This window comes from Rana temporaria, chromosome 2 (assembly GCF_905171775.1).
Source record: "Rana temporaria chromosome 2, aRanTem1.1, whole genome shotgun sequence".
In the NCBI taxonomy this organism is placed as follows: domain Eukaryota; kingdom Metazoa; phylum Chordata; class Amphibia; order Anura; family Ranidae; genus Rana; species Rana temporaria.
Genome location: NC_053490.1, coordinates 17,371,562 through 17,396,346, shown reverse-complemented (window position 1 = coordinate 17,396,346; position 24,785 = coordinate 17,371,562). Strand labels below are relative to the sequence as shown.

Genomic DNA, 24,785 nt, shown 5'->3' with positions numbered 1-24,785 from the left:
GGCTAGATTCAGGTAGGGGCGCGCATAGTTACGGCGGCGCAGCGTATCGTATTTACCCTACGCCGCCGCAACTTACAGGAGCAAGTGCAGTATTCACAAAGCACTTGCTCTGTAAGTTGCGGCGGCGTAGCGTAAATGGGGCCGGCGTAAGCGCGCGTAACTCAAATGTGGAAGGGGGGCGTGTTTTATGTAAATCTATGATGACCTGACGTGATTGACGTTTTGTACGAACGGCGCATGCGCCGTCCGTGTACATATCCCAGTGTGCATTGCTCCCAAGTACGCCGCAACGACGTATTGGTTTCGACGTGAACGTAAATGACGTCCAGCCCTATTCGCGAACGACTTACGCAAACGACGTAAAAAATTCAAAAATCGAAGTGGGAACGACGTCCATACTTAACATTGCGTGCGCCTCATAGAAGCAGGAGCAACGTTACGCCGACACAGCCTCCCGCAAACGACGTAAAAAAACTACCGCCGGGCGCACGTACGTTTGTGAATCGGCGTATCTAGGTAATTTGCATACTCTACGCCATAGGTGGCAAACACAAGGCCCGCGGGCCGAATGCGGCCCTCCAGGCCATTTCATGTGGCCCTCACACCTGTCCTGCAGCTGCAGCCCTCCTCTGGTCCTCCTCAACCCTTACTTTCTGCTTTTAAGCAATACATCCAGCTTCTTCCCAGCAGCAGCATATGGAAAGGGGGTGCACTGTGATGTAGGGGAGAGTGGGGAACTCAACTTCTGATGGTGGGGTGGCTCTTGGCATCTAATGTTAGGAGAGGGGATGCACCGGACATCTAATCTTACAGATACAACCGGCCCTTTTGAGGGTAGTCATAATGCTGATGTGGCCCAAGATGAAATTGAGTTTGACACCCCTGCTCTACGCCGAAAACGACGGAAGCGCCACCTAGCGGCCAGCGTGAGAATGCAACCTAAGATACGACTAAGAATGCAACCTAAGAGACTTACGCCAGTCGTATCTTAGGCTGAATACAGAAAGAAGATACGCCGGCGCAGCTTTGAATTTACGCGGCGTATCTATGGATACGCCGGCGTAAATCAATGCTGGATCTAGCCCAGAGTTTCAACAACTTCGAAAAAAAATAAAATAGATGTCTTCTTCAGGAAACAAAATATACAGGGCTATAGAAATTTGTAGAGAATAATAATGACACAAATACAGAGGTTGCTCCTCTCCTCATCTAGTGACCATGATGCGGTATTTTCCATTTTTACACATTTAAATTGCAGAGAAAATAGCCTAAGAAAGTTAGATTTTGCTCCACTCACACAGAATGAATTTACATGCAGTTTCAATGAATGAACAGTTATACAATTTTTTGATGAATACACCAAGGTTAAATAGGATAAATTAACTACCGTATTCATCGCGGTATAACGTGCTCCCGCGTATACCGCGCACCCCTAAAGTTGCCCGAATCCTGTGGAAAAAATGTTTTTTTTGTACTTACAGTTTTGGTGTCTTGCGCGGCGTCCATCGGCGGCCTCGTCGGGTCCGGCGTCCGTCTGCGGCTTCGGGTGTCCTCTTCGTCGGTCTGGGGTCGTCTGCGGCTTCGGGTGTCCTCTTCGTCGGGTCCAGCTTCCTTCTGCGGCGTCCTCGCGTCCTCCCCGCTCGTTTCCCGCGCCGAGTTTGAATACTGCGCCGACATATACAGAGCGCAGTACACTCGTGTATTGTCGGGCAGGCTCGGCAACTCTCACGCTGACGTCCTGTACGTCCAGGACGTGAGCGCGGAAGGAGCCGAGACTGGCCGACTATACCCAAGTGTACTGCGCTCGGTATATGTCGGCGCAGTATTCAAACTCGGCGCGGGAAAGTGGGTATCGGCGTATACCGCGCACCCACGATTTTGCCCTGATTTTCAGGGCGAAAAAGTGCGCGGTATACACCGATAAATACGGTATGTTATTTGTGGAACTAGTTAGTACTTTGGGAAATGGATGAATTTAGATGAATCCTCTCTACATTTCTGAATGATATAGAATATTCCTAGACACCGTCTATAATTAAGAATTTGTCGTGATGAGAAAAAAGCACAAGATTTGAGGTGGTACTGCTGAAGGACTCACAAATACTAACCTTTCATAGGTAAGCCTGCACAATTATAACCATTTTAGAGAGAATAATTGGTTTCTGGTAAATGCCGAGCCGTGACCGGCTTTAGATGAATTCCAGCTGAATGATTCTCTGGAACTATCTGAAAGTTCATTAAGACAACATTTTCCTCTATAAAAATGTTATTTCTCTGCAGGGTCCAATGGAATAGATGGAGATAAAGGTCTTCAAGGCAGTCTAAGCAGCATTTACATTCACAGAGAAATGTCCTGGTTTGATTTGTAGTAAAATAATAGCTGACGCGAACAGAGGCCTCTGTACTGGAATGTACTAAGCCAAACTACTGCAAAGCCGATACCTATCTACAGACAACGCAAACGCTTCAATTCAGGTTTGTGGAATCTTGCTTGAATTTCATACATTTTGCAGCAAACCTCAAGTCTATAGGTGGTGAATCTAGTTTTTCAATTTTGTCCATTTGTAGGGATAATAAGCAAGCTCAATCAAAAGGCATGGAGGGATCAGACAAAGCCAAGGGGGTTATGTACCAATAATAACAATTATTACTTTTTTCCAATAGTTACGGCTACCCCAGTAGTGAGGGGGTATCAGCCGTTGGAGAAGTCCCTTTCCCTGGCAAGTTGTTGTATGCGAGTGAAGCCGGTATAATCCCATCCACGAGATCCAGAGAGAGAGAGTCAGGTGCAGCTGTAAACAGAGCATAATAATAGTCCCATAGAATGCCCTTTCAAGAACGAGACGGGGCTACGTTTTGAAGGGTCAAGTAGACAACTTTAATGGTTCACTCTGAGATTTTATACAGTTTTCAAGGCCCATGAACAATCAAACTCCCCACCCACACATCACACCGTGGGGGGGCTTCAATCGCATTCTCTGAGCTAATTACTAAACATTCTAGACATGTCGGCGCCGGCCTATAATTATCATGATCTAATCACTGCACATTCCTTCATTAACAGAACTCAAACAAAACGCCATCACACAATGATCTCCTTCCAATCCACATCCCTAGACAGACGTTCTGTCTCCGACAAGTACATTCCACACATAAACAGTATTTAGCATACATAATTAGAGGTCTGGGAGCAGACCTGGATTAACACCTTTACACAAGGGACAATGAAATGTCTAGGAGTAGATGCAATTAACACCTTTCAAAAGAATGTGTCCCCACATTGAATAGCCAACAACTTGTGATATCTCAAGACATCCTGCAAACATGGATTATGATTCACTTGCCACCCCATCTTCTGGCTCAATCTGTGCCCAAAAGTCACTCCTGTTACAGTTTTTTTTTGCCTTGCAAAAATAATTTATGCCAAAATTAAAACAAAAAATACAAAATAAATAAAAACAGTGGCCCGGATTTACAGACATTGGCGCATATTATCTCTTTTACACTACGCCGGCGCAGCGCACAGAGGCAAGCACTGGATTTACAAAGCACTTGCTCCCACTCGCTGTTAAAGATACGCTGGGTTTCCTCGGCGTAAGCCAGTGTAGGTGGAAGTGGGCATGAGCCATGCTAATGAGGCGTGACCCCATGCAAATGATGGGCCAAGCGCCATAGAAGTACTTGAAAATGAACGGCGCATGCGCCATCCCGTGGCCGCATCCCAGTGTGCATGCTCAGAATCAAGTCGAGACAACTGCCTAAGATACGTCGAATCACTGCCTACGACGTGAACGTAACCTACGCCTAGTCATATTCACGTACAATGTAAACGACAAAAGATACGACGGCTTGTGTTCCCTGGTCCATACCTTTGCATGAGTTGCGCCTCCTATATGGGGAATAACTTTACGCCGGACGTACAACTTACGCAAACCGCGTATATGATGCGCCGGGCGCAACTACGTTTGTGAATCGGCGTATCTCCCTCATTTGCATATGTGCATAGAAAATCTATGGGAGCGGCAAATGCGCCCGGTGTAAATATGCGCCCACAATACGACGGCGTAGGCAAGTTACGTCGGTCGTAGGAAGCCTATTTCCTGGCGTATCTAGTTTTGTGGGTACGGCGCACAGATACGACGGCGCATAGTTACACTTACGCGGCGTATCTCGAGATACGTCGGCGTAAGTGCTTTGTGAATGCGGGCAGTGCCGGCCTAAGACATTGTGCTGGCTGGGACCAAGAATGAAATGCTGCCCCCCCCCCAGAAAAAAAATCACGCCAACCAAAAGGCCCCCACATTCATTATTTTATATCATGATAACTAAAGGGGACCTGTCATGGCTCTATACATGTATAAAGGAGTATAAAGAGGACCTGTCATTGCTCTATACATGTATAGGAATATAAAGAGGACCTGTCATGGCTCTATACATGTATATAGAGGACCTGTCATTACTCTTTACATGTAAAGGAATATCAAGAGGACCTGTCATGGCTCTATAAATGTATATAGGACTATAAAGAGTACTTGACATGGCTCTATACGTGTATAAAGGAGTATAATGAGGGCCTGTCATGGCTCTATAGATGTATAAAGAGAACCTGTCGAGACTCTTTACATGTAAAGGAATATAAAGAGGACCTGCCATGGCTCTATAAATGTATATAGGAGTATAAAGAGGACCTGTCGTGGCTCTATACATGTATAAAGGAGTATAACGATGGCCTGTCATGGCTCTATAGATGTATAAAGAGGGCCTGTCATGGCTCCATACATGCATATAGGTGTATAAAAGGACCTGCCATGGCTCTATACATGTATCCAGGAGTATAAAGGGACCTGTGAATTGCTGGCGGCCACAGTGTCTTTTGCGCAAACTAATCAATGTACAATAATTGTGGTTTTTTTTTGGTTCCAAAAATATGCAGAAGAATACATATTGGCCTAAACTGAAGAAAATTGTTTATTTTTCTAAATTTTGGGGATATTTATTATAGCAAAAAGTTAAAAAATATATATATATTTATAGCACAAAAAATAAAAACCGCAGAGGTGATCAAATATCTCCAAAAGAAAGCTCTATTTGTGGGGAAAAAAAGGACATCAATTTTATTTGGGTAGCGGAGCTGGCAGAACGGGCTGGCGGGCATCAGAGGCGTCCCTAGGGGGGGACCAGAGGGGGCCCTGACCCCCCCAACATCATGCTGTGCCCCACCATGTGCCCCCCCAAAAAAAAAAAATATATTTTTTTTGCAATTTTTGTATTTTGCTCCCCGAGAGGGAGAGCGTCCCCAGTCAGCTCTGCGGGGGATTCCTCCCCCTCCCTGTGCTCGCCGACACTGCATAATGCGAGCGCTCACACAACCAGATATTCTAGCCTGGACCGTGTTTAAGTGTGTGCACTGCAGACTGCAGTACACTGTAATCACTGAACTACATTATCTCCATCCCTTCTCTCCCCCCCCCATCTGTCTCCCTCCCCCTCTCCTGTTCTTTCAAAACATTCACAATTTACTTTCACTTTCAGTTAGGCAGATAATATACGGTGCAAATTTCTTTCCTGCATCCACAGATTGCAGGAAAGAAACTTGCATGATTCCCTCATCAACACAGACAGTGGTGACAGGAATATCCCTCCTGCCCAGCAATTGTATTCTCCCGACAAACAGTGATTATCACCAGTGACTATACAGCAACCACTAGTGATAATTATAAGAGAATCTGCTCATTAATGGTTCAAATCTCAGCCAGTTTCTGCTGAACCAGCTGAGATTTAAACTGTCTATGGCTGGTCTTAGCTCTTAGGCAGCCCATACGTTGATTAGCACTGTGGAGTGTCGGCTTCCTGGCGGGATCGGGCATGTGGGATTTCAAACACACCCGAGCCCATCTCTATTGGTTGTAGACAGTTGAGCTCCCTGCAGGTTGCTTAGCAGCAGTGGACCCTTCTCTGACATGCTGATCGGGATCCAATCCAGGTGATGCTCTTAGTCAAATCCTAGTCATAAATATCAGTGATTTTATTGATCAAGGCCCACACTTTACAGGCATAGAGACCACATGGCTGCTGATCATACGGTTCATTATATTTATGTGGTTGTACTCTTGATGCTAATAAATACTGTGTTTATTAGATCTGACTGGGAGCATCACCTGGATCACATGCCGATCAGCATGTCAACAGAGAAGGTTATACAGCATTACTGCTGCTAGGTGACCAGCTGGGGGCTCGGCTCTCTATAACCAATAGTGCCAGCCTTCCCCTGCATGCACCCATAATGTTACCAGCACTAGGTCCTAATAGACTGCCGCCGCTGCCAAGGAGACAGATGCCAGACCAGCGCTGTAAATAGCAGGGACAGGACAGCTGGGGATCCCCACTGTGGAAGAACACCAGGGCCCGGTGGCAAGACAACCTTTGCAACCCTGATAGTTCTTCCACTGCTTTGGACCCTTATATTTTCTTGGTGTGCTGGTGACATATATCTCTTGTTTTCTGCCACCCTGGGGGGCCCCAGTATAGTAGGAAGGGAGCTCACTGCAGAACATGTGAAAGGGCCCATAGTGGGATTGTAGTAAAGGGCCCCAGGATATATATATATATATATATATATATATATATATATATATAAATTGCATTTTATAGTTGGCCCCCCTACTTTTGTCCCTGTCCCCCATGTGCCCCCCCTAAATATGAAAGCTGGAGACGCCACTGGCGGGCATCAGTATGCTGCCCCCCTAAAAGTGCTGCCTGGTCCCATCATAGGGCCGGCCCTGAATCTGGGCCATTATCTCTCTTTACATGAAAATTGGCAGTTCTTCCGAACAACTCCAACACACAATATGGTGACTTTGAGTCCACCGTAATATACAAAGGGGACTTGGTTATCCATTCCATCAAATTATTGCCTCTTCCTCAGCTGACAAGGATAAGGGTACTCTGTTATAGCCTTTTCCCTATTTTTGGTGTAGAGCTTACCCCAGTAGAGGAGTGTTGATGATGGCTCCTCTGTTCTGCCACAACTCTTAAAACCTTGTGGCCCCGACTAACACACTCGGTAAGAGGTAGAGGACCGCTGATACTTGAATAACTCACGCATTAGTAAGTCACCAATAATGCACAAAAATTAGACCAATAACTACAAGATGGTAGGTTAAAAATATTTATTATATCAAGACTGGGAAGCAGTACCATTATTAGCATCAAACAAATATAACACTTTAGGGTTGCAGAACTGCAGAGTCAACTCTGGCCTATAACAGGTGGAGATAACTAAACTGCAGCAATGTTAGTCCAAGTTTTAACTAAGATTACTATTAACCACTTAAGAACCGGACCAATATGCTGCTACATGACCCAAGGGGTTTTTACAATTCGGCACTGCGTCGCTTTAACAGACAATTGTGCGGTCGTGCGACGTGGCTCCCAAACAAAATTGGCGTCCTTTTTTCCCCCACAAATAGAGCTTTCTTTTGGTGGTATTTGATCACCTCTGCGGTTTTTAGTTTTTGCGCTATAAACAAAAATAGAGCGACAATTTTGAAAAAAATTCAATATTTTTTACTTTTTGCTATAATAAATATCCCCTAAAAATATATAAAACATTATTTTTTTCCTCAGTTTAGGCCGATACGTATTCTTCTACCTATTTTTGGTAAAAAAAATCGCAATAAGCGTTTATCGATTGGTTTGCGCAAAATTTATAGCGTTTACAAAATAGGGGATAGTTTTATTTATTTACTTTTTTTACTACTAATGGCGGCGAACAGCGTTTTTTTCGTGACTGCGGCAATATGGCGGACACTTCGGACAATTTTGACACATTTTTGGGACCATTGTCATTTTTACAGCAAAAAATGCATTTAAATTGCATTGTTTATTGTGAAAATGACAGTTGCAGTTTGGGAGTTAACCACAGGGGGCGCTGTAGGAGTTAGGCTTCACCTAGTGTGTGTTTACAACAGTAGGGGGGTGTGGCTGTAGGACTGACGTCATCGATTGAGTCTCCCTATAAAAGGGATCACTCGATCGATACGCCGCCACAGTGAAGCACGGGGAAGCCGTGTTTACATACGGCTCTCCCCATTCTTCAGCTCCGGGGAGCGATCGCAACGGAGCGGCTATAAACGAATAGCCGCGCCGTCGTCCCGGATCGCTCCCCGCGGGAATCCGCCCGCCGCACGCATCGGGGGGGGTGCCGATCGGACCCCCCACCCGCTAGAAGGCAAGGACGTATATATACGCCCTTCTGCCTGTCCGTGCCATTTTGCGGACGTAAATAGTCGTGCGGCGGGCGTTAAGGGGTTAAGTGAACGAGATCCAATTATTATTTTTTATTTTATTTAGGATTACAAACACTTTAAAGTGGTTGTAAAGCTTCTTGTTTTTTTTCACCTTAATGCATCCTATGAAAAAACATCCATTGCTTACACCCCCCCCCCCCCCCTGTCCCGTCCTGTCCCGTTTACTTACCTGAGCAGCCTTACCAGAGCCATTGTGCCTCATAAATGTTAATTTTGTCAGCAAACTGCAAATTTCAATTTAGTTTTAGTCCCATTTTAGTCTTCTGCAATTGTTTTAGTTTTAGTCATATTTAGTCGACTAAATTTCCAGTAGATTTTAGTCGACTAAAACTCATTTTAGTCGTCTAAAATCAAATGGGTGTAATTAAATTGTAATGCATTCATTAACAGTTCTCTACAATTTCCAAACTCGTTACATACTGCTGGAGTGAAGAATCAAATATGTTATTTATGGTATTGAGGTATAAACATGCACTACAGACCAATGTTCATTTTTAAAGCGGGGGTTCACCCTTAGAGGACACTTTTTAGCCTTAGATTCCTGCTCGTTTTGTCTAGGGGAATCGGCTATTTGTTTTAAAATATGATCCGTACTTACCCGTTTACGAGATGCATCCTCTCCGTCGCTTCCGGGTATGGGCTGCGGGAATGGGCGTTCCTTCTTGATTGACAGTCTTCCGAGAGGCTTCCGACGGTCGCATCCATCGCGTCACGATTTTCCGAAAGAAGCTGAACGTCGGTGCGCAGGCGCAGTATAGAGCCGCACCGACGTTCGGCTTCTTTCGGCTACGAGTGACGCGATGGAAGCCTCTCGGAAGACTGTCAATCAAGAAGGAACGCTCGCTCCCGAAGACCCATACCCGGAAGCGACGGAAGAAGATGCATCTCGAAAACGGTAAGTACAGCTCATATTTTAATACAAATAGCTGATTCCCCTAGACCGAACGAGCAGGAATCTAAGGGGACAAGGGCAAAAATGTAATAAATGGGTGAACTCCCGCTTTAAGTCAAATTTCAATTTAGTTTTAGTCTTAGGGCCAGATTCTTAAAAGGCTTACGAAGGCGCAATGCCATTTGTGCCGTCGTAAGTCCTAATCTGGCCCGGCCTATCTATGCGACTGATTCTTAGAATCAGTTACGCATAGATATCCCTTAGATCTGACAGGCGTAAGGCTCTTACGCTGTCAGATCTTAAATGCAAATTTTTTCCCCGTCGTTTTCCCCGTCGTCTATGCAAATTAGCTTTTTACGACGATTCCCGAACGTACGCGCGGACGACGCAGTGAATTTACGACATTTCCGTAAGCGTAAACTTGCCCCTGCTATATGAGGGGCAAGTTTACGTAGGTCCGTCGTATGCCATGTTAAGTATGGCGTCGGGTCAGCGTCGTCTTTTTCCGTAGTTTACGTCGTTTTTGTAAGTCGTTCGCGAATACGACTTTACGTCAATGACGCTCACGTCAGCGTCATTGACGTTTTCCGTCGTGAGCTGGAGCATGTGCACTGGGCTATTTTTATGCCCGGCGCATGCGCAGTTCGATCGTCGCGGGGGGGGCGCGCTTAATATAAATACAAGCCGCCCCCTTTGAATTACGCGGCCTTACGCCGTGCCATTTACACAAAGCCGCCGCAAATTACGGAGCAAGTACTTGGAGAATACGGCACTTGCTCCAGTAATTTGCGGCGGCGTAGTGTAAATGCCTTACGCTACGCCGCCGCGGATTCTACCAGAATCTGGCCCTTAATCTTTTCACTAAAATGGAATTTTAGTTTTAGTCCCATTTTAGTCTTTTGACTAAAATGCCATTTTAGTTTTAGTTGTACTTTAGTCATCTCAATTGTTTTGGTTTTAGTCGTATTTTAGTTGACTAAAATAGTATTCATTTAGTCGACTAAAATGTTTTAGTCGTTTTAGCCGACTAAATTAACACTATGCCCTTTATGAATTTGTTTGACCTTCGCAAATGATGAGCCAAATCCAGCATCTCACTTGACATATTCCAAAAATAAAAAATACCAGACGTTCACCTCCTTCCTTCCGCTATCCAAAACTAAAAAAAAAAGTTTTGGGTGGAATTAGACTTTAGGGTAAAAATCTTTATATATATATATATATATATATATATATATATATATAAACTGTATATTTGTCATTTGTTTCCTGCCACCACCACCCAACTGATCGCCTACATCAATTTTTAATTAGGAGTTAATGAACTGTTGATTGCTAATTACCGTCATTAATTAGGAAAAACGAGAATTGCAGAATTGCAGCATTGGCTGATTTTAGCTGGAGGGTAAGTGATAAGAAAAGTGCCATTTAAGTGAACAGAAGTAATGCAAACTCCATGCAAAGTTGTATTCGATCCCTACCTGGGGATTCCAAAAATATGTTTGTGCTGCTTTTTTTTAATTATGTCTTTGAAGTCTCTGGAATTATGGCTTGTAGAAGTGATGCAGAGCTTTATTTCCAGGCTGACATTAATTAACCACTTCCATACCGGGCTTTTATACCCACCTCCATACCAGGCCTATTCTGGCACTTCTCTCCTACATGTACAAATCATAATTTTTTTGCTAGAAAATTACGCAGAACCCCCCAAACATTATATATGTTTTTTTAGCAGACACCCTAGGGAATAAAACGACAGTCATTGAAACGTTTTATCTTGCACGGTATTTGCGCAATAATTTTTCAAACGCCTTTTTTTTGGCAAAAAATTGTTTCATGAATTAAAAAAATAACAAAACAGTAAAGTTAGCCCAATTTTTTTGTAAAATATGAAAGATGATGTTACACCGAGTAAATAGATACCTAACATGTCACGCTTTAAAATTGCGCACACTCATGGAATGGCGCCAAACTTCGGTACTTAAAAATCTCCATAGGCAACGCTTTGAAAATTTTTACAGGTTACCAGTTTAGATTTACAGAGGAGATCTAGTGCTAGAATTGTTGCTGGCACTCTAACGCACACGGCGATACCTCACATATGTGGTTTAAACGGCGTTTACATATGTCGGCGGGACTTGCGTGTGCGTTCGCTTCTGCGCGCGAGCTACGGGGGACAGGGGCGTTAAAAAACAAAATTGTATTTCTTTTTTTTTTTTTTACACTTTATTTTTTTATTTTCTTTTTTTATTATCACTTTTATTCCTATTACAAGGAATGTAAACAGGTACTCTTTATGGAGAGATGCGGGGTCAATAAGACCCCGCATCTCTCCTCCAGGCTGGAAAGCAAGAAATCGGTGAAAAAAAATTCACCGATCTCATGATTACCGTTGCTTAGCAGCCGCAATCGCGGCTTTGTTTACTTACGGGGACCCGGGCGTGCCGTCATAACATCGCGCCCGGGTCCTCCAACAGTCATAGAGATGACTGGTGACCATCTGGTCACCAGTCATCTCTATGCTTCCTGCCAGCGCCGGACGATTCGTTCTCCGGGCCCCCGATGGCACGGGAAAGCCCGGAGAAGCACCGGATGGCGGTGGGAGGGGGGGGATGTCCCCTCCCGCCGCCTATAAGAACGATCAAGCGGCGGATATGATCGTTCTTATGTTGCACAGAATCACCGGAAGGCATCATTCAGATATCCCCCCACAAAGCCCAGGACGTCATATGACGTCCACCCGGAACGGTAGAGGTCCTTTGTGGACGTCATATGACAATGGGCTGGTATTGAAGTGGTTAAAATTCATGAATGTAATTATAAATGAGAACCAGTCACCAATGAATATAATATACAGTGGAACCTCAGTTTAAGAGTAATTTGGTTTGAGAGAGTTTTGATTTGCAAACAACTTTTCTTTTTAAATTCTGACTCGGTTTGCGAGTGTTGAGTCGCAAGACAAGCAGAATTCAAGCTGAATAGACCTGCAGTACCTCATTTGGCCTGAGGTACGGGGCGCAGAAGCCAAGCAGAGCCGAAAATAGGCCTGCAGTACCTCATTTGGCCTGAGGTTCAGTGGTGCAGGAGCCAAGAAAAGCCGAACATTGGCCTGCAGTACCTCATCTGGCCTGAGGTACAGGGGCGCAGGAGCCAAGAAAAGCCGAACATTGGCCTGCAGTACCTCATTTGGCCTGAGGCGCAGGAGCCAAGAAAAGCCCAACATTGGCCTGCAGTACTTCACTTGGCCTGAGGTACAGGGGCGCAGGAGCCAAGAAAAGCCGAACATTGGCCTGCAGTACCTCACTTGGCCTGAGGTACGGGGGCGCAGGAAACATGCCAAAGTGTCCTTGGGCCTTTTTGGCCATTGTTGGTGCTCTCTGGCGCCCCCCCCCCACCTCTGGCCACATTCGGTATTGCATCCTATTGAAGTCAATGCGGAACAAATTATTTTCGTTTTCATTGACATCAATGGAAAAACTCGCTTTGATATGCGAGTACTTTGGATTACGAGCATACTCCTGGAACGGATTATGCTTGTAATCCGAGGTTCAACTGTATACAGTATATAGGATGATATACAGGACATCAGAGGTGTACCTAGAACCTTCAGGGCCCCGGTGCAAGAAACCATGAAGAGCCCCCTGGCCCCTGACTGGTGACCTTTCCACTGATCCCAGGGCCCTTTACACCCATTGTGAAAGCATTTATTAAGATACTGCAGTGGGCCACCCTCCTGCCGTCTTGGAATCCCCCCACGGTGGCAGAATGCCACAGCCCAGTCACAAGTAGGGGTGCAACGGATCAAAAGAATATCGGATCGATCCTCGGATCAGGAGTCACGGATTGGATCATTTTCGGATCAGCAAAAAAAACAAAAAAAAAACAAATCTTGTTACACCCACCTAATCACTATCCACCCCCCTCCACCCTGGTGTACAGACATGCTCCCCAGGTGATGGTGTAGCTCCTACCTGCAGGTACAGAGCTCACCGATGCTGTCTCCACATGTCTGCAGGCAGTTCCGGATCCGTAGTGAGCGCGCTGAGGCGGGGAGGCGTGTCACGCTGTGCTCTGACAAGCGCAAAGGGGTGGAGCAAGATGGCCGCTGCTCCGGAGCTAGGCCTAAGCCGGGGACTTTCCTACGGCCGAGGCTCCGGAGCGCTCCGCGGATCGCGTGGTGTGCCGATCCGAACAGGGTGACCCGTTCGGATCACGGATCGTGACGATCCGTTGCACCCCTGTGTCCTGGCATTACTATTTAATGTATTATATTCAAAATGTTCCTCTATTTGTTAAAGCTGGTCAGTGACTATTGATGGTGAGTGTGGCTTTACCTATAGTAACCCCAGTTTTCTTTAATGCAATCACCCCTATCGGTACTCGGTTGCCCCAGGGCTATATACACAAAATGATAGTCTCTGTTCAGTCTCTTGTGCCGCTTGCCTAAAGAAAGAGGTACTTGCGTTCTTCAGGAGTATTGGGATTAGACTGTTGCACAGCAGGTGAGTAGCCAGTAACAAACTCCTGAGGCGGGTGGTGATCAGGGCAGGCAACAGTTAACAAGAGTAAATCCGGGGTCAGGCAAAAATCAAGGCAGGTGGAAGATGATAAGTGTAATTCATGGCCAGGCAGAGGTCAGGGCAGGCAGCAAACGATAAGCATAATACAGAATCAGGCAGAGGTTGGGGCAGGCAGCAGACAACAAGCATAATCCAGGGTCAGGACAGACAGCAGAAAATAAGCAGAATCCAAGGTAAGGAACAGATCATGACAGGCAGCAAACAATGGCCCAGATTCAAGTAGATTTGCGCTTTATTTGCGCAGGCACAGGGCAACGATTTTGCCCTGCGCCCACGCAAATATTTTGCGCTGCCCTCGATTCACGGAGCAGTAGCTCCGTAAATTGCGAGGGCGCCCCGGCAAAATTGCCCGGCGTAAGCGCGCGCAATGTAAATGATCCCGCCGGGGGCGGAAATCATTTAAATAAGGCGCGCTCCCGCGCCGAGCGTACAGTGCATGCTCCGTCGGGAAACTTTCCCGACGTGCATTGCGGTAAATGACGTCGCAAGGAGGTAATTTGCTTCAAAGTGAACGTGAATGGCGTCCAGCGCCATTCACGATTCACTTACGCAAACAACGTAAATTTTAAATTTCGCAACGCGGGAACGACGGGTATACGTAACATTGGCTGCCCCTGCTAATAGCAGGGGCAGCCTTACGCGAAAACCGCCGTACGCAAATGACTTAAACTGCGTACGCAGGGCTCGCGTAACGTTGTGAATCGGCGTTAGTATGCAATTTGCATACTATACGCAGAGCACAACGGGAACGCCACCTAGCGGCCATCGCAAGAATGCAGCCTAAGATATGCGGGCATAAGAGCCTTATGCCACGCATATCTTAGGCTGCAGTCGGCGTAACGAGGTTCCTGAATCAGGAGCATTCGTTACGCCGGCGCAAGTAAGCAATTGTGCTGCGTAAATATGGTTACGCAGGCGCAATTGCTCTCTGAATCCGGGCCAATGAGTGTAATCTAGGGGTAGATAAAGGGTAGGACTGGCAGCAGGTGATAAGCATAATACAGGACCTGGCAGAGGTTGGGGCAGGCAGCAGACAACAAGCATAATACAGGGTCAGGACAGACAGCAGACAATAAGCAGAATCCAGGGTAAGGCAGAGATCATGGCAGGCAGCCAGCAATGGGCATAATCTAGGGTCAGACAGAGGTTAGGGCAGGCAGCAGACAGTAAGCTAATACAGGATCAGGCAGAGGTCAAGGCAGGCAGCAGACAACAAACATAACCCAGGGCCAGGCAGAGGTCAGGACAGGCTAACCACAATCAAAATAAAATATTATAGTGTTATGTACGTTGCCTTTGTAGACAGAACTATTACAAATCTAAAACACAATAATTGTGACATTCATTTAAATTACTTTAAAGCTACCAATCAATGTGTGCAAAGGAGGCTAGGGAGACGGATCCTTCTTAGAGAGAAGGATGCAGTTTAAGGGGAGTGCCGCTACTGGTCAACAGGAGTGGAGGAGGCATTCCAACCAGAGCAGGCAAAGGGGCTGAGAGAGCATCATAGTTACATAGTTAGTCGGGTTGAAAAAAGACACAAGTTCATCCAGTTCAACCATAAAAAAAGAAAGAAAAAAAATCATACAATCCCATATACCCAATTCTATACCCACAGTTGATCCAGAGGAAGGTGCCCTAGGAAATATGGAGACAGGCAGTGCAGGAACATGCAGGATGTTCAAAGCTGAAAAATTGCCTGGAAAGGAAGGTGGAAAACATGCTTAACCACTAGCCGACCAGTCGCCGCAGTTTTACAGGGGCAGGTCGGCTCGGCTCAGCTGCGCAAAATCACGTAATATATTAGGCAATTTTGCATTTCAGCCACTAGGGGTGCGCGCATGCCGCTGGAGGCGCACGCGCCCCCTGCTCTCCCCTGGTGCCGACGTGCATGCCCGACTGGCGTGATCACCGCCGGGCACCCGCGATCGCTCGTTACAGAGCGAGAACCGGGAGCTGTGTGTGTGTAAACACACAGCTCTCGGTCCTGTCAGGGGGAGAAATGGCTGATCGTCTGTTCATACAATGTATGAACAGTGATCTGTCATTTCCCCTAGTCAGTCCAACCCCCCCTTTAGTTAGAACACACCTAGGGAACATAATTAACCCCTTCCTCGCCCCCTAGTGTTAACCCCGTCCCTGCCAGTGACATTTTTACAGTAATCAATGCATTTTTATAGCACTGGTCGCTATAAAAATGCCAATGGTCCCAAAAATGTGTCAAAAGTGCCCGATCGCCGCCATTACTAGTAAAAAAATAATAATAATAAAAATGCCATAAAACTACCCCCTATTTTGTAGACGCTATAACTTTTGCGCAAACCAATCGATAAACGCTTATTGCAATTTTTTTATGAAAAATATGTAGAAGAATACATATCGGCCTAAACTGAGGAAAAAAAATGTTTTTTTTTATATATTTTTGGCCAATCACAGCTTGCAAAAAACAGAGAGCCATAATTGGCCAAAGCCAGGGTGGCTTTGGCCAATTATGGCTCAGGGGGTTTAGTACACGCCCCACACTATAAAAGGCCGCCTGCAGGTCGGCCTTGTGTAGTGTGTTGCGGTGATTAAGAGAGGACAGAGAGAGTGTAATTTTTTGCAGGTAGATAGAGCAGGCAGGCTAGTCAGTTAATGTTACAGTGTGTAGAGGATATATATACATTCCAGGTGTTGTACATATATTTATACACTGTATAGTTTAGCTAGATCAGTTCTTCCTAATTTACTGGCAGGCAGGTGATTGTGCTAGCTGCAGTATTCTGACGTGGTTTATTGCCTGTGTCCTCTGTAGTTTGCACATAAAGCTACTTGGTGTGTATGGGCTGCATGCTCTGTAGTTTGCACCTAAAGCTACATGGTGTGTGTACTGTCTGTGTCTGTGCTATTTTTCGCAATGATTTTCATCCATATTGCAGGGACCAGACATTACATTAAAGCCGCAAGCAGTTTTAAATCACTTTTTTCTCATAGTAATCTCATTTTGTGCAGGGACAGTTCTAAACACGTGCCACTTCACAGGCATACTATAGACACCCAGCAGGTACAATATTTAAAGGAATTTTTAATTTTTAAGATTTCAAGGTTAAGTCCACTGTATTCATTACAAATTTGAGAATTTATGTTATCATAATGCAAATGCTGATCGTTTAATGAAAAAACAAAAATTATATATATATATATATATATATATATACAGGGCTTTTTTTCAGGGGGAACTTGGGGGAACTCAGTTCCACCACCTCTGGCTCAGACCCTTTGGTGCCCGCTCACCACAATCACTTGTAAACACAGAAGTCTGGTTTCTGTGTTTACAAGTGACAGCTCTGCACTCTGTGTGTAACCGCCCTGAACTCTACACTCAGTATGTAATGCAATTCTGGTATTTAATGCCCCTTAAGACCCTTCTACTGTTTGTGAAATTTGAATGAGGTCGTGGTTGAGTTCCTGCACCTATTTTTTGAGAAAAAAAGCTCTGTATATATATATATATATATATATATATATATATATATATATTTATATATATATATATATATATATACCGTATTTATCTGGATATAGCGCGCTCCCGCGTATAGCGTGCACCCCTAAAGTTGCCCCCATTTCTGTGGAAAAAATTGTTTTTTGGACTTACAGTTTTGCTGTCTTGCGCGGCGTCCATCGGCGGCCTCGTCGGGTCCGGCGTCCGTCTGCGGCTTCGGGTGTCCTCTTCGTCGGGTCCGGCGTCCTTCTGCGGCGTCCTCCCCGCTCGTTTCGCGTGCCGAGTTTGAATACTGCGCCGGCATATACCGAGCGCAGTACACTCGGGCAGGCTCGGCTACTGTCGCGCTCACGTCCTGTACGTCCAGGACGTGAGCGCGGAAGAAGCCGAGACTGCCTGACTATACACGAGTGTACTGTGCTTGGTATATGTCGGCACAGTATTCAAACTCGGCGCGGGAAAGCGGTTATCGGTGTATATCGCGCACCCACTATTTTGCCCTGATTTTCAGGGCAAAAAAGTGCGCGGTATACGCCGATAAATACGGTATATATAAAGAAAAAAATGTAATATTTTTTTATACAGTCTAATCTGTGTTATTTTATCACAAGGATTGTGCAAGTGATACGGTGACACCCCAATTGAGGAGAGAAAGAGGTCATCACCAGACTGAGTTGTTCAACTTTGAAATTCTCTGGCAAAGGAAGAGTTGAAGGTCGTCAGTATAGCGAGTTGAGATTTGGATCGGAAACTGTCCTTACTATGAGTTGCATCTTCAGCTAGGGTGATACAATCAATCAGTGACGAGAATGAATGAGGGAACCAATTTTAATTTCACAAATCTGTTGTCCTCCCGTTAATGGAAGCCACTATAATGGGTTCTTGTCTTAGCACAGCTTTGGAACTAAAATGCATTCAATTTGATTGACATCAGTCCTCTTATAACCTTTTAAGTCAATTTGTGACTATGTAACTAGAGGTAACGTCTATGTAGGCCATCATTCGTATTATTGTACTCATACTTTGTTATAGTTTTATTTAAAGTGGAGTTCCACCCATTTTTTTATGTTTGTCTGTGCTGCATGCCCTAATCTCATAGTGTTCAGAATGGACAATTTTTATTTATTTTGTTGCTTGTAAATACCTTTATTTTGTAGTCCTTCATTACTTCCTCCTCATTAGCCTAGGCTATTAAGTCACAAGGCTATTCGCAAGGGTTTCTGGGATAGGCATCATGTATCCCAGTAGTCCTTGCAAATAAACTTGACTGAAACCTATTACATCGCTTGTGCAGCACTGAGCATGTGCGAGATCTGCTAGACTGAAATCCAGGAAGTCATACAGTCTGGCTTCATGATGCCCACACTTAAGATGGCCACGGTCTATTTTTAGATTATAAACTAACTAAATGCTCTAACAACCTAGAAAAACGGACCTTAGTTTACAGACTAACTTTACTAGACTACATTAAGCTTGTGTATTACAGGGGTATTTATATTTAAAAAGTGAAATTGTGGGTGGAACTCCCCCTTTAAATACTCTTGTTTTATTCAATTTTCAAATATGCACTATATTTTATATCATATGTGTGCCATCAGCCACCTTAATGCTAAGAGGACCATACATATATGATGAAACAATTCCTGAATTATCACTGTTTATGTGCAAACGTAGCCTTTTTTTGTGATATCCTTTTGTAGCCCTGATGAAGCGGGAACTTCTGAACCCCCAGACACGCGTTTGATTTTTAATCTACTTAACCCCAAGTAGAATCAACATCTGAACCTCACTTTGGCATGTCCATCACCAAGTTTTAGTCTACATGAGACATGCTGCATTTTTTGGATGTTACTCTTCTAAAGATGACGTTCTTATTGTAACGAAACATGTCGGGATGGACTGCTGTTGTTCCTGCTACCCTAATTTTATGAGCTTGGTTTATCATTGCAAAATGTGAGTTACTCTCTTTTTAAAATAAATATTGATTTTTACGGAATTATGCTATGTGCGCCCCACTCTTTCTTTTACATACTCATCGTTTGAATAATCGATATGCCCTCCTTGTGATCTGTTGAATATCGCTGCTTGCTGGGAACCATTCCTGAATTGTCTGCCTGAGGTCTCTTTTTCAATAATACCGAATCGCAAGACGTGTATGGTGTACCCTCTTCAGTGTATCATCTTTAACAAAGCTTGATTGGCCTAGTAGGTATATGCCTTTCTGGGTCCAATCCATCCGGTAAGCCCCTTGTCATAAGTGGTGGTGGACTTCTCACTTCTCACCGTTGGATTTTGTTTATTTATCCAGTTATTGAACGTCTTTCAACATAGTTTGATTCAATTCATTTATCCAGTCAAGGATTTATGGACTTTAATTATCACCGATACCATAAGTTCACATGTGGTGTTGCACGATACAATTTAGATTGTTTTTATCACAATTGATTCACTGTTAGCGCTACACTTTTTCCACATACTCTTCTAAAGAGTTGCCTTAAAAGGAAACTGATTCAGCTGGACCAGAACAGAGGCTTCAAAAAATATCCAGCCCCCCGGACCTTAGACCAGGGGTCTCCAAACTTTTCAAAGAAAGGGCCAGTTTATAGTCCTTCAGACTTTAGGAGGGCCAAATTGTGGCCAGCGTGGGCAGAAAATGTCCTGGGCCTGGCATCAGTGAGAATTAATATGGCCTCAGGGTTGGTGGTCAATAGGGGTAAGAGCAGTGCCCCTATTAGTAGAAGGTATAGTATCCAATCAAAGTTAGTGTGGAAGTAATGGTGCCCCACTATTGATGTCAGTAGGAGGAATTGTGCCTCATATCAGTGGGAGTAATAGTGCCCCAAGGGCCGGATAAAGGCAAGCAAAAGCCTCGGGCCGCAGTTTGGAGACCCCTGCCTTAGATCTACACCTTTTATTTGTGATCACATTTTTTTTTATTATAATTTTTTTAACACTGGGAAGATGATGGTGAACCAATCAGAAGTAAGGGAGATCATTCTAATAGGATTTCCTGGACTTAAAGCAGAATTTTACGTTCCAGTCTCCCTTGTAATGCTTCTTATCTACATTGCGTCTTTGTCTGCCAATGGTACTGTTATTAGTCTGGTCATCATGAAGAAACGTTTACATAAACCGATGTACATCATCATAGCTAACCTTTCATGTTCTCACCTCCTTTATGACACCGTAACACTACCAAAAATCATAGCCAAGTATTGGTTTGGAACGACCACGACTTTTCCAGAATGCCTTCTTCAAATGTTCCTTATCCACACCCTGGGCCCCACTGACTCCTACACCTTCATGCTCATGGCTATCGATCGCTTCTTTGCCATCTGCAAGCCACTGCGGTACTCCTCGATCTTCACCAGCAGAGTGGTCGCCATGTCTTGTTGCACCTGCTGGGTCGCGGCAATCAGTACTGCTTTAACAGCCCTGGTGATGAACTCGCAGGCACCCCCTTGTGGTTATAACAAAATCAACACTATAATGTGCACCAACATTGCAGTCACTGCACTGGCTTGCCAAGATGTCTCCGTCATCAAGAAGACAACTTTTGTCTTTTCCATGTTTATACAATTTGTACCGTTAAGTTTCATCCTGTTGTCGTATATCACCATCATTAATATTATCCGTTTGTCGGCCAGCAATGGGACCTGGCGGAAGGCTTTTTACACCTGTGCTACGCATCTCTTTGCAATGACTGCGCATTACGCCCCACGACTGTTCGTGTTCTTGGCCAATGAATTCAGCCTGGTTTTTAATGCAGACTTAAGCGTGTTTGTCCTTTGTGTATACTCCTATGTACCACATATATGCAATCCTATTATATACTTTTTCAGAAACAAGGACATCAAACAGACATTTATGAGTTCTGTAATAAGATTTATGAGTTTTAAAGTGAAGAAAGATGTCATGATTAACACAATTGCTAAATAAAAAGTATAACACTCCCGTGGACTGGGGCTCACGCACATTATTTATTTATTTATTTATTTATTACTATTTATTTGGGAAGCGCGCATATACCACCGGTCGGTGGTGCCAAAGCGCTTTGTGACAAAATAGCCCGGATGTTCTGGCGAGGGGAGCATAAATAAAAGAGAAGGGAGAAAAAAACAAGACATCAGCGAAGAAAAATTGGCCTAGGATTGAAATGCTTGGCAGAATAGCTAGGTCTTCAGCTTCTTCCTGATCGTATATAGGCTTCGGGAGATGCGAATGTTAAAGCGGTTGTAAACCGCATACTAGCCGATTATGAAATACTTACCTCGGAACGAGGTGAACACCACTTACCTGGTCCACGCCGAGCAGGATGTCATCTTGCTCCGGCGTGTCTTCCGGGTATCGCCGCTCCAGCGCTGTGATTGGCTGGAGCGGCGATGACGTCACTCCCGTGCGTGCGCGCGGGAGATTTAAAATCATCCGGGTCCGGCGAATGCCGGTGCTATCGCCGTGGATTTCCCCCTGCGCATGCGCCGCCCGCATTGCGAGGGGAATATCTCCTAAACCGCGCAGGTTTAGGAGATATTCTCCTTACCTACAGGTAAGCCTTATTATAGCGGGATTTGGTTCCAGAGAGTCGCCCCCGCGGAGCCAATCCGTTTTCCTCCACATGGTGATCTTGGTGACAGGCCAGCTTTCTGGTTTTGTGCATGTATTTTGTTGTTACTTTACATCTCAAGACTGACTGTCCTCATTTGAAGTACAGTAAAACCTTGGTTTGAGAGTAACTTGGTTTAAGAGCGTTTTGCAAGACAAGCAAAGCATTTTAATACATTTTGCCTTGATATACAAGCGATGTCTTGATATAAGAGTAGCTTCATGTCACAACTGAGTATAAAAAAGGAGAGAGGATCCTCCAAGTGTAGCAATATGGTTACATTTAACCACTTAATGACCGGACCAATATGCAGCTAAATGACCCAAGGGGTTTTTACAATTCGGTACTGCGTCGCTTTAACAGAAAATTGCGCGGACGTGCGACGTGGCTCCCAAACAAAATTGGCGTCCTTTTTTCCCCACAAATAGAGCTTTCTTTTGGTGGTATTTGATCACCTCTGCGGTTTTTATTTTTTGCGCTATAAACAAAAATAGAGCGATAATTTTGAAAAAAATGCAATATTTTTTACTTTTTGCTATAATAAATATCCCCCAAAAACATATCAAAACATTTTTTTTCCTCAGTTTAGGCCGATACGTATTCTTCTACCTATTTTTGGTAAAAAAAAAAATCGCTATAAGCGTTTATCGATTGGTTTGCGCAAAATTTATAGCGTTTACAAAATAGGGGATAGTTTTATTGCATTTTTATTAATTATTTTTTTTTTACTACTAATGGCGGCGATCAGCGATTTTTTTCGTGACTGCAACATTATGGCAGACACTTCGGACAATTTTGACACATTTTTGGGACCATTGTCATTTTCACAGCAAAAAATGCATTTAAATTGCATTCTTTATTGTGAAAATGACAGTTGCAGTTTGGGAGTTAACCACAGGGGGCGCTGAACGTGTTAGGCTTCACCTAGTGTGTGTTTACAACAGTAGGGGGGTGTGGCTGTAGGTCTGATGTCATCGATTGTGTCTCCCCTATAAAGGGGATGACACGATCGATGCGCGGGGCGCTGAACGTGTTAGGCTTCACCTAGTGTGTGTTTACAACAGTAGGGGGGTGTGGCTGTAGGTCTGATGTCATCGATTGTGTCTCCCCTATAAAGGGGATGACACGATCGATGCGCCGCCACAGTGAAGCACGGGGAAGCCGAATAGCCGCGCCGTCGTCCCGGATCGCTCCCCGAGGGGATCCGACCGCCGCATGTAGCGGGGGGGGGGTCTCGATCGGACCCCCGACCCACGTCTAGGCAGGCACGTACAGGTACGTTGATGTGCCTATCCGTGCCATTCTGCCGACGTATATCTACATGCGGCGGTCGGGAAGTGGTTAATGAAGGTACAACATTTAGCAACTTATTGCTACACTATGGCCTCGTACACACGATCAGTCCAAACCGATGAAAACGGACTGAAGTTCAGTTTCATCGGTCCAAACCCGACCGTGTGTACGGCCCATCGGTCTGTAGTCCTTCAGTCCAGAAACAGAGAACTTTCTTTATAATCGGACCGATGGACGCCTGACCGATAGGTCAAAACCGATGGTTAGTACGCAAAAGCATCGGTTCCAAACCCACGCATGCTCAGAATCAAGTCGACGCATGCTTGGAAGCATTGAACTTCATTTTCTCAGCACGTCGTTGTGTTTTACGTCACCGCGTTGGACTCGATCGGTTTTTGAACTGATGGTGTGTAGGCACATCAGACCATCAGTCTGCTTCATCGGTGAACCGATGAAGCTGAACTTCAGTCCGTTTTCATCGGTTTGGACTGATCGTGTGTACGAGGCCTTAGGGGCGCCTCTCTTCTCTTTTATACCCTGTAAAAAAAATGCTTTGATATACAAGTGCTTTGGATTACAACCATGTTTCTGGAACAAATTATACTCGCAAACCAAGGTTTTACTGTACTGGAATGAAAAGTGAAAAGCTAACAAGAGCAGTAGAATCAAAGGGCTAAAGAAAGCAATAAAAGGGCTCGGGAGTCCAGAATAAGGTGTTTCTTAGTCCTGGACCCTGGCCTTGTGTATTATCTACTGGTTCAAATAATATTATTTTATACCCTGCCTGTTGGTCCTGGAACTTATAGGTAGATTCACACACATTGGCCTAACTTTAGGGCGGCCTAGCCTAGCCTTTTTAGGCTACACCGCCGTAAATTAGTTAGGCTAGTAGTGATTCACAATCTACTTACCTGCTAATCTACGGCGGTGTAGCCTAAAACGAGCGGGCGTAAGGGCGCCTAATTCAAATGAATTGGAGGGGGGCGTGTTGTATGGAAATGAGGCTTGACCTCATGTTTTTTGAAATTTTTTGACACTGCGCATGCGCCGGGCGACTACATTTCCCAGTACGCATTGCGGCTAAGTAGGCTGTACGGGCCTATTGATTTCGACGCGGACGTAAACGACGTAACTCCGGATTCGCAGACGACTTACGCAAACGACGTAAAAAATTCGAACCTCGCGGCGGGAACGGCGGCCATACTTTAACATTGTTATTCCACCTCATAGGTGGAATAACTTTAGGCCGCCTAAGGCCTTACGGAAACGCCGTTAATCGACTGCGTTCGGGAATCGTCGTAAAAGCTCATTTACATAATCTACGCCGGCCGCAATGGAAGCGCCACCTAGCGGTCAGCCAAAACATTGCAATCTATGATAGGACGGCGCAAGCCGTCCTATCTTAGATATGTTTAAGTGTAACTCTGTTAGAAACAAACGCCGGCGTAGATTCAGAGTTAGGTCGGCTTATCTACTGATAAGCCAGCCTAACTCTTTGTGAATCTACCTAATAGTCTCTTGTACTATGTATGGGTGTTAGCATGCTGTCTATACAGACATAGGTGCAACAACTGTTCTCCTACAAGTAAACTGTGTTTAATACTTTCTGCCACTAGGTGGTAGT

General features: G+C 44.9%; 1 protein-coding gene across 1 annotated transcript; it reads left to right on the top strand.

Moving 5' to 3' along the window:
* The first annotated feature begins 20,225 nt into the window (after positions 1-20,225).
* Positions 20,226-21,204, top strand: LOC120928186 (olfactory receptor 6N1). Its single transcript, XM_040339296.1, has one exon. The coding sequence runs from the start codon at positions 20,227-20,229 to the stop codon at positions 21,202-21,204; it is 978 nt and encodes a 325-aa protein (XP_040195230.1). The 5' UTR covers position 20,226.
* The last annotated feature ends 3,581 nt before the right edge of the window (positions 21,205-24,785 follow it).

Excerpts from the sequence above, each read along its gene's own strand:
- LOC120928186 (XM_040339296.1), top strand. The coding sequence starts at position 20,227 with ATGATGGTGAACCAATCAGAAGTAAGGGAGATCATTCTAATAGGATTT.